This window comes from Rhincodon typus, chromosome 6 (genome assembly GCF_021869965.1).
Source record: "Rhincodon typus isolate 14 chromosome 6, sRhiTyp1.1, whole genome shotgun sequence".
NCBI classification, from domain to species: Eukaryota; Metazoa; Chordata; class Chondrichthyes; order Orectolobiformes; family Rhincodontidae; genus Rhincodon; species Rhincodon typus.
Genome location: NC_063337.1, coordinates 34,209,097 through 34,220,037, shown reverse-complemented (window position 1 = coordinate 34,220,037; position 10,941 = coordinate 34,209,097). Strand labels below are relative to the sequence as shown.

Here is a 10,941-nt window from a genome sequence, read left to right as displayed (position 1 = left end):
CAGGCCATAGTTCTTGATTTCTGACAATGCTAAGCACTGCTATGGACACATTTGAACCTGAGTGAAGAGCCAGCATGAAAGAGAAAAAGAGGAGAAGGATAGATTCAGTTTCCTGTAGCAGAGACAAAACTTCACTTACATGCACGTGGGAGCATCTGCAGGTCACTGATGAAACTGACTAGCCACCAGCAGGACTGGAAACAATGAGTGCAAACTTCCTAAGATCTTTGTCCATGAAGAAATGCCAGTAAAGAAGTAGATTAGTGTAATGCACTAGTTGTATATAATTTTGGATGTTTAAAATAAGGCTTTAACATGAACTTTTTTTGTATAGTTTCTTTGCAGGATATTAACATGAGGAAAGCTTTCAAAAGTTCTACAATACAAGACCAACAGGTTGTTTCAAAGAGTTCAACTCCAAACCCAGTGCTGGAAATGTATACACAGAGTGATAGACCACCTCCACTAGACATTCTTTCTGCGTACAGGTACGAATTTTACTTTGTGAATTTGCCATATATTTTTGGTATGATGGGACTTCTGCTTCTGGACATCTGACTGTAGCTGATTCCTAGCCCCTGTAATATTTACAAAAATAGCAAACTAACATGGATGCTGGAAATCTGAAACTAACACAGGGAATGCTAGAGAAACTCAGCAGGTCTGGCAGCATCTGTGGAGAGAGAAACAGAGTTAACGTTTTGAGTTTGGTGTGACTCGTCTTCAGAATTTGATCATTTTGAGTTTGACATGGAACATCAGAAGCCTTCCATAGCATTCCATTTGTTGGTAGCCTCAGTGACTCTAGTAGAAATGCAGTACGGTTTTAAACATTCAGAAAGTAAAATGGCAGGGGTGAACAGGAAAGCATAAATTCATCCTTGATTGTCAAGCCCTAGTTAGGCCAGGGAGAAGAACTTAAATTGAAAATCTCAGTAACGATTTCTACAAATGGTCAAATGGGTTGTAGGAGTAAAACTAAAATGTAGCTGCTGGAGATGCACAATGAGTCCAGTAATATTGTCTAGTAATGCTCATAATCTACAGAATAAAAAAAGTAAAACATTTGAAACTGAAAACAGGATAACCTATAACAGCATAATTTCTACAGTCTTTTAACTTTAATGGAGGGTTATGCATGAAACATTAGTCTCCCTTCAAGTTGCAATTGACTCTGCTGAGCATCTGTAGCATTTCTGTTTTGATTTTGCAGTGGTTATCTAAATCCCATTATGAAGATCATAAGCAGTAGAAATTTGGTGCAGTTTTATAAGTTTGATGTAAACAGCTGAGTTCACAGGTTAGATATACATGAGGAATGCCGGTCAGATCATTCTAATTCATACATGTGGAAAGTATTAAATTTTGTAGCATCTGCCTTTTCTTAAATGATTTCAAGGCTTTTTCTGGTCTCCCTGATTTTACCTCCATATCATTTATCCCTTGTGTTTTATTGACAAGAATTTGACAAAATACCAGAGTGTTTTAGAGTTTAGGAATGATTTCCTCTAATTTGAGCTGTGTGTTTTTAGCACCTGGTGACTGGTGGACAAGGGCACCCAGGTCTCATTGCACCTGTACCTTTCCTAATTTATTACCATTCGGATAATAATTGCCTTCCTGTTTTTCTACCAAAGGTATTTGCCACCAATTTGGTATTTGTTGTTTACTATTTTTCAGTATTTGGACATATTAAGATCAATAAATCTCATTTATCCTTAGTTCTCAGCTATTTCAACATAATATGATGGTTATGTCATTTTCCTCCAATGTGTAATAATTCACACCTGTTCATATACTTTATCTGCGACAGATTTTTCTCTCACATTTCATCTATCCCAATTTGTATGTTTCTGCTCAGTTCTTCAGATTCAACTATCCCACCCCTATGTGTGATATTACATGCAAATTTGACCTTATTGCAATAAGCTTCTGAATCTAAATTCTTTAATGTAAATTAAAATAAAGTACAAGTTCCTGCATGGATCCATCAGAACTCTATTTAGCACATAGGCCCATCCCAACATCATTTTGCCAACACATACCTGCTGTATATTTCCCTAGTACTGCTTTTTTTTATCTGTTCAGAAATTTTATCTTGCACCTCCAAAGCTTGAAACATAATTAGCAGTCTTTTTATGTGAAGCTCTGCATTTTGGAAGCCTAGGTATACCATATTATAGACCATAGGATTTTTCATGCCCACTCAATGTTACTTCCTCAAAAAGCCTTGCTAGGGACTATCTACATCTTATCAAGCGTACTGGCTGCTTTATTTTTTAAAAGAAAAATATTTCCTTTGTCCCTCAGTCTGCCCTTATATTCTGGTACAAATTCAACATTAAAACTTTGGTCATGGATCCCTGAATTCAGACAATTGATCTATAAATGCAAAGAAATGCCAAACTCGCTTTTTTCAATATGTATGTTGTGCAGCACACTGAGATTTTCAGGAAACTAATTTACTTTTATATGTTTCGTAATTTAGTGGTTTGATTCACGTGCTTTCTCAAACGTAAATAAAAGTAGATATTGAATTAATGCACCATAGAAATGTCAAACTGAATTAATGTAAATCATTCTTATTTTTAGAAATACAAAAAAAATCACTTTATATTGTTGTAGTGGAAAGTGAAACAGAATCCCAATTCTGGGAATTGTCTACTGCCTGCATTAGTCAACATTAATGCACAAATAACCATCACAATGATTTTAACCCTATTTGCTGTGAGCTCAGCTGTCAGCTTATAGAAAGTATTGCTAATGTAAAGATGAGCCTTGCCACATTCAGCCTTTTGATATTAGCTAGATATTTCAAACATTTTTCAGGTATAAAATCCAGGAATAAACTTCTGCTTCTTAACTAAATGCAAAATATTTTAATTGTTTCAATTCATATAATCTCAATATTATAGCCATTGACCAGAAATATTAACTCTACTGCTGACCACAGATTTTCTCTGATCTGTATATTTCTAGCGTTTTCTGATTTTATCTTAATACTGCGCCTGTGTTCTTGTTATCAAAATTGCCAATTAAAGAGGAAGTGAAGTCTAAGTTAAATACAATTAATTGGAAAAGCATATATTCTAATACAAGTGTAGACGGAGAATTCTCTGCTGTTTTTTTGTTGTCACTACTGAAAATAGCCTGCGGGATCATCAATACCAAGCCAACTGTGAAAAAGCTTTTGTCAGCTGAATAATCTGCAATACAGAATGGTAGCAAACTTTCTTGACCCAGGCACAGTTCTAACATCAGTGAGGTCTACCAATGAGTGGTGAATACTGCCTACAACTCACTGTTCTCATTTTTAGGTTTCAACTGGTATCTCCATCTCATGAGAAGCAATCCAATAAGCTGGATCACCCACCCACTTCTAAAGTCCGTTCGGTTTTCTTTCCATTGATTTCAATGGTATCAAAGTTAAGGGAAAAGATCAGGGAATGAGGCCAGTTGGTATAGTTCTACCAATGAGCTAGCATTGCAGTTCAAATAGCCTCTTTCTGCCTGCTTAATTTTATGGACTAAAATTTGACCGATTCGATAATGGGTGTTCAGTCCATTTTCCAACATTACATCACAGGCAGTGAAACTTTTTTCCATATTGTAGTTCAACGAAATCATAACAACCATGTTAGAATCAGAAGTTTTGTAAAAGATCCCCAGATTGTTAAAAGTTATAATAGTTAATAAATTTTATCCCAACTTTGTAGGATATGAAGGCCTGCAAGGAAGTGTGACTCAATGAATTGGATTTTATGTTCAATTATATTTTGTATGTTTATGGATGGATATACAGCAAATCTGCAATTAATACAATAATGACTGGAGAAATGAGGCCAAAATTAGTACCAGGTTATTTAAAGCACTTCAATTAGCAAGCCTGCCATGGCCTTTATTTCCATGTTACCTTTAGCTACAGGATCTGACAGTTGGTTGATGGGACTTTTACTTTCAAATTTTCTTTGTAATTGAGTTTCCATGTTAAAAAAAAGCAGGTATTAATTTGTAAAATGAATTGGAGTTTTAAAAAAAATCTCAGTTAAAGTTGGCTGTTCAGTTTGAAACTTTTAATTAGTGTATATCACTAACTGTGGTCATTCTTTTTTTTAAGCATTAGGTATTTTTAGGATCTGCATTTTGGTTAAACACTATAGAATTAGTCGTCAGTTCAGGTGAAATAGCTTTTTGTTCTGTGCTAAAACTTTTATTAGTTCTGCTGACTATCAAATCACCAAATCATTTGAGACAGTAGTGACGTGTGTTATTTAAAGGGACTCTACATTAATGGAAAAGTTAAACCAAATTAGATTTGGTTTCTTCATAAACACGTAGTTAATTGGGCTAAGTTTTATTTAAGAAGTACCATTTCATCACTGCAATTTGACATATTTGAGACAAAATGATCTCTTCTGCCCCTAAAACCAAAAAAAATTAGTTCTGAATTTTCATGAACACTTGGCTGTTTCAAACATTTTGAACACATATTCAAGAATCTGAGAAAATATTGAGAAGTGAAGATGTCTTTCATTATGAAATATTGAGTTAGGTTATGTATGTATATTTATTGTCAATAATACAAATGAACAGCATTTTAAATCCATTAATGCTCCAAATGAAATACTGACTTGAATGTTATACAATCTTCAATGCTCATTGAAGCTTGCACCACTGAAGTTGGAGGGAGGTAATTTTTTGGCCCTGTTTGTTAGTTTCATTTGTCTGTAAACAATTGACTGGATACTAAATGTTAGTGTGTATTTGGCTTGTTGGTGGCGAGCATACTAATCCACCCCAAAATTACGCTGTCCATGTCTCAAAGCTATTCAGGTGGGCAGGATTGGGATTCCCATTTTGTTTTAAAAAAATTAAAATGGAAATTAAAACACACTCTTGGAATTCATCCTCCACAGCTTTTGTGCTGATTAGATTTACCCATTCCATATATAAATTGAAGTCATCCATCCTTACTGTATTATCCATGTTGGTTGCAACTCTGATTACCCGATTTATGCAATGCTCAACATTACTGCTACAATTTTGTAGACAGCTCCCACCAATGTTTGCTGCCTTTGCTGTTTTGTAGCTCTGCCCAAGCTGATTCTGCATCTTGGATCTGGTGATCCAAAATCCTGTCCCATTCAACAACTGATCTCATCTTTTATTAAACATGCTATTCCACCTCTTATTCCCCTACACCTACACAGGACATAGGTCAGGATCCTGGAATGTTTTTAATGTTGGGAGATAGGGTGATTTGACTTTTTTTAACAAATATTATTGGTTGATTTATTTAGAATATTGATTATTTTACAATTTTGTGGATTGTCTCAGCTGCTGTTGTGGAATTCATTACAATTGTTAAAATGTGAGCAGAGCTTTCAGAGCAGGTTATTGTATGTAGATTGGCTTGAAGTTTCCATTGAGATAGTATTTCTTGAAATGTATTTTTTCTACTTTGTAGTTACAGCATCAAGCATGCAGGGAAAGCCACCAGGGAGAGCTCATAACTGTAATAACATTAAGTTGACACCGCATTGTACAGATATGTGAACTACTGAATGCCCTCTTCACTTGCGAGATAATGTTTGTTATTCACTTAACCTCTTTTGTCCCAAGACAATTAACGTTTTGAAGTGCAGAGTTAAAACCCTTAGTGATAGGATAGATTATTGATCTGTAAAATTTTCCTTGTGTAATAGTCTTATTTGTCAGAGAACTTATAAAAAGCATGCATTTTCTTAATATTTGTAATGTAAAAAGATGACTTTGAATGCAAACTGAAAAGAAATCTCTAAAGATTGAAGAGAAGTGATTCCAGGCACGCGTTAGATTATGACAGTTAAATCAAAAAATTAATTTGAAAATCAAATAGAGGTGGTATCAGGTCCTGCTTAAAAATTATTCTAGTACAATGACATTTTACCATGGCAGTCATTTTCGATGCTGTTACCAAGTGATCATCTTGTACAGTCATTCCTCTTTTTCGTTGGCAGTTATCCTAAGTATTTATTGTAGACCTCTGGACAGAATTCACTGCATTACCCTAACTTTTATGAAGTGCTGAAATTGTTGCATTTTCCTATTGCAGAGATGATAAAAAGGATGGACTTAAGTTTTACACTGATCCATCTTACTTTTTTGACTTGTGGAAAGAGAAGATGTTGCAGGATACTGAGGATAAGAGAAAAGAGAAAAGAAGACAAAAGGTATAAAATATTTGTGAAGAATGGTGAACTTTTTTAACTGCATTATTAAATTACAAATAGCCTTTGTTAACATACCTAAATTATATACTGTCTCACTGTGTTGATGCGTGCCAAAGTAATTTGACTGAAGGTTTTCAGAAATAATTTAACAAGGATTTAACTTTCTACAGTGCTAAAAAAGCTGCATTTGTTAAATCAGAATAATCCAACTACTGAAAGCTAAACTACTTTCAAAAATAGTACTGTAACTATATTTATTAAAGTCTAGTGGCTTAGCAAAATGCCAAAAAATTGCAGATGCTAGAAATTAGAAACAAAATCAGAAATTCTGTCCAAAGATCCTGCCAGACTTGCTGAGTTTTTCCAGCAATTTCAAATTTTGTTTCTAACACGTTAGCAACTGCTTTTAGTATTAATTACATTTTAAGACATGTACAGCCTGGCTTTCAGTGACAGAGCCCTAAAATTAGTTTTTGACTACACATTTAGAGAAAATATTCAAGTAGTTTTTTTTGACTCCTGATTGAACAGTTCAACTAATATTACAACAAACTTATTTATACATGTTTTGATATCTAATTGTCCATTTTAATACTTCGCTGTATATGTAATTGGGATCACATCTTGGCTATTGCTGAGGAAGAGATCAAAACCAGATTAGGTATTATCTATTTAGGAAGGTCAAGAAATCTTTTTGTGGTTGTGGAAGCTGGTTATGAAGCAACAGAAGGTTTGAAATGTTCTGACCACTCTCCTGATGAGGGAACAGTGTGCAGCCAGAAATTAAACCAATAGAAGGTAGAAGGTGATTTATAAAAGTAACCTACAAATAAATGGTTTGTGTTATTACAACTCCTCTTCCCTCCCCAGATTTTACTTCTATAGAAAATGACAACTGCAGAGAACTTCATTGCCACAGAAGAATACTGGACTGGTACTTAACGTTTTACACCAGATACCTGGTTGACATGTAGGCTTGTCCAGTTGTTACCATCTAGGAATTTAGTGAGACCAATTAATAGGCAGTCTCAAAGCTGAGATCAGTTTTGCAACTCTCCTAGCTGAGTTTAGAAACCCAAAGTGCTGAATACTTACTTAATGATGGAAATTTCAACAGATAAGGTACTCTTTTCATATTTTTTATATTACTATTCTCCTTCAAACAAACTCTTTCTTTTTAACTGAAAGCAAGTGTTTTAGCAATATTGGATGAGATTATTCTGCTTCAATTCTTGTTCTTTTCAGTAATCATAAAATTCAGCACTGAAACAGATGACTGAGATCCTTAAGTCTATATGCATCTAACCACGAGAATACAAAATTATTCTGTTAAGGATATGAAGCTTAATTTTTTAAAATAACAGATGGACCTTGAGTTTAGTACCTCCCCTCTTCCTGTGACGAAGGTGTATGAAAGGCTTTAAAATTAGGATATGTTGATTTCCCAGCCTGGAGTTGCACAATTTGCCTGACTTTCAAGTTGGCTAAGGCTTCCATTATAGGCAGGTGACAACTTCTTTTGTACGCAAACATGCTGCTTCAGGACATTATTGATTCGGTGTTTTGATATTAATGGGAAGTCATGAGGAGGCCTGCCATGGAGCCTGATAGCAAAACCACAGGAGATACTGACCAGCTGGAAGAGGATTTAAGTTTTAAAAACTAATTTTGTTAGAATCCTTTGTAGGCCAGGAAGAGCAGGAGTGCTCACTCCAGGCCTCAAAACATTTCCTGCGTCTTCCAGCTTTAGTTTTGCCCCCTTCCAATTCCTCCTTCCCATTTACTGTTGGGGACACATCGCATGGATATCTGACAGCATCTTCTGCAAAATGTCTGCATGCTCCCTGCTAGCCAAATGGTGAATCAGGCCAGTTCGGCAGGATTTTATGGACATTTTTCAAAAGTTACCCCCTTTTTTTAAGGTCAGCTCCTCCCCAATGTGTTTTTACTTTACTTATTCCTGAAAATGTAAAATGTACTTCCATCTTCCCATTTCATAAGAATTATGAGATTAGCAACCTCACAAAATATGAACTAATGCTAATTTTTAATGTTTTATCACTCACAGGATATTTCTGATAAGTCTTGTTGAGTCCACCAACCCCCAGTCCTGCTTCTGACACCAAAGAACTGCCAATTTATGCTATCAGTGATGTTAATCTTTTTGTACTTCCACCATTGTCTGTGAATAAGAACTTACTACCTTGGTACTTTAAAACATTTTACACAATTTTAATCAAGCTGAATCTCCTAGTACTTGATGTGGAATTCCTTTCAAAACAAGTTACACTTGTGTGTCTTGTTAATGTGTGTAAGAAATAGTTTTGCATCATTAACATAACTATGTAATTTTGCTTTTTAACCAAATCCAACAAATTATTTACTGACAGAATTCTGTGTTGGTTCTGAAAGCAGGTATGAAATTAACCATCTGTGTCTTGAACCATGAGTTTGTACATGTCCTGCACTTGAGTATTAAATTTTCAACAACATAATAGGAAATATTTAGCATATTTTAATCATACATGGCTTCAACAACTGGATTTGATTTCTTTTGATATTAAGTTAGCTGAACATAACTTCCATAAATAAATGTGTTGATAAATACTAACCTAAGATGCAATAAAGTATTTAGAATAATTAAATTATAATCAAGTTTATACATTCTATTACATACATGATTCATTTAAAATTATTAATTATTTAAATCTCGGGCCTCAAATTAACTGCTGACATTAGCAGATTCACACTTAAGACGTTTGTATGCTATTCAATGTATACTGTTTTACTGGAGGCATTAACTTATTTAAAAATAAATGACTTTATCCTATGTCAAAAATAACAGACAGAGATGTATCATACAACTCTGGTAAAGTTTGATCCATAATGTCACCAAAAATGATTTCAATTTTTGCACCTTAACGTTAAATTTGTGCGATGCCTGAAAGGAGCTTTACTAAGGTATAGTGTAAAAAGCATGAAAATAACACAACTGTTCCAACAAAATGGAACTCAAACATAACTGCATCAGTTGTTCTTTTTTGAACAATTTTTTATTATAATTCTGTTTTAGTGTGTGCCTCTTGCATTTTGACAGTTTTGCTTTTCATACTCTTTAACAACATTGATCACACTTTAAGTAAGAAATTTTACTGTTTCTGATGGAATTTCATATACTGTTTAGTTCTTTCATGGAAGTGAAAATTATACAAACTAATTGTGTTCACAAAGGTATCATTGACTTGAACACAACATGCAGATCCAAAATTTTTGAATATATTATATATATATATCCTATATATACATATAGTCCATACCTTGGGGGTTTGGGGGTGTGGAATGGGTGAAAATAAAAATTACGCGGCTTTTGGTACAATTTGCAAGATTCCTTCTTTTAAGCATCACACTTTCTTTCTGTTATGCTAACAAAATTTACCCACGCTATGTCTCGTCATTCTATCTTTTGGCATGCTTTCTTCATACCTTAGGAGCAGAAGCGTATAGATGGCACAACCCGTGAGGTGAAAAAAGTTAGAAAGGCCAAGAACAGGCGCCAAGAATGGAATATGATGGCATATGACAAAGAACTTAGACCTGACAACAGGTTATCTCAAAATCTGTACCATGGAGCATCTTCAGAGGGATCAGTGTCCCCAGACAATAGGTCTGTGCATATCAAAACTGCCTGGTCTATAATCATTCGGAAGAATAATCAATGTTTATTATCTACTATGAGTGGCAAGCTATAAATACATACAATGCTGTTTTGAATATTCTGTTCAAAAGAAAATAAGTTTATTCAGAAAGTATGCTGAGGTTTTGTTTTCTAAAACTTAAAATTGTAATGAAAATATAGGAAAACTATTTTATATAAAGCTGGCAACATTTCCAAATAAAATAGTACAAAATCAAGAGAAGGTAATGGTAAAAGTGATGAATTTATGGGGCTAGAGTTTCAAGATGTGTCTATATTAAGTGAATTCTCTGTGCTGGTAGCCTGAGGTCAAGTTCAGTTCAATCAATGGCTTCATTTAAATTGAACCAGTGAGCTGCAGATACCACACAAGTGTTCTATGGTTGTGGAGGACTGGAAAATGACTGTCAGAGAGGTCTTTCTTTTGGGCTAGGAAAATGTGGATGTGTCTGAACATTGCAGCAGTCAGCCTTTGTTTTGTGAACTCATGAGGAGCTGCCCTTCTGAATTCAGAAGCTGAGAACTGAAAGTATCTTAGAACTGTTTTTGAACAGCTTTCAGTGTTCCTTTAAGAAATCTTAGGTAAAACGAAAGTCTAGATAGCTCCAGCCATTTGACTATGTGTGGTTCAGAATAATACCAGCAGCTGATTTCAATTCCTGTTCCAGCTACAGTAGTCTTGGGACCCACCTCTACACCCTGCACTGAGGTTGGAAGGCAATGACAAACCAGCATTGACTGACAAGAACTGCTAAGGGAAACAGCTCAGGATTAAGCATCAGGGGGTTATGAGCCAAGGACTTGCCTTCAGGCAAAGCGCTCATGGCATGGAGTGAAATTAAGTGCTCAAATCTGGTACAATTGGACTTAATGCAACTGCTGGCTATTTTTAACAAGAGAGTTTCATTGGTGGGGTGGCAGTTCATTTTCCAAATCCAGTTGTTGGACCCTAATTTGCATATGCAAATAACCTAACTGTGGCTTTAGGCAACAAGATGTAGAGCTGGATGAACACAGCAGGCCAAGCAGCATCAT

General features: G+C 35.0%; 1 protein-coding gene across 2 annotated transcripts in view; it reads left to right on the top strand.

The window, feature by feature from the left end:
* Positions 1–338: 338 nt before the first annotated feature.
* The window catches only part of LOC109922577 (wiskott-Aldrich syndrome protein family member 3-like), an 89,165-nt gene continuing 78,562 nt past the window's right edge, over positions 339–10,941 (top strand). Inside the window, exons 1-3 of one of the 2 annotated variants that reach the window (XM_048597582.1) lie at positions 339–488; positions 6,095–6,212; positions 9,701–9,876. In XM_048597582.1, coding sequence (XP_048453539.1) covers positions 355–488; positions 6,095–6,212; positions 9,701–9,876 — 428 coding nt within the window. In that variant the 5' untranslated portion in view covers positions 339–354. The remainder of the gene's footprint in view (positions 489–6,094; positions 6,213–9,700; positions 9,877–10,941) is intronic. The other variant, XM_048597583.1, reaches the window with a different exon arrangement.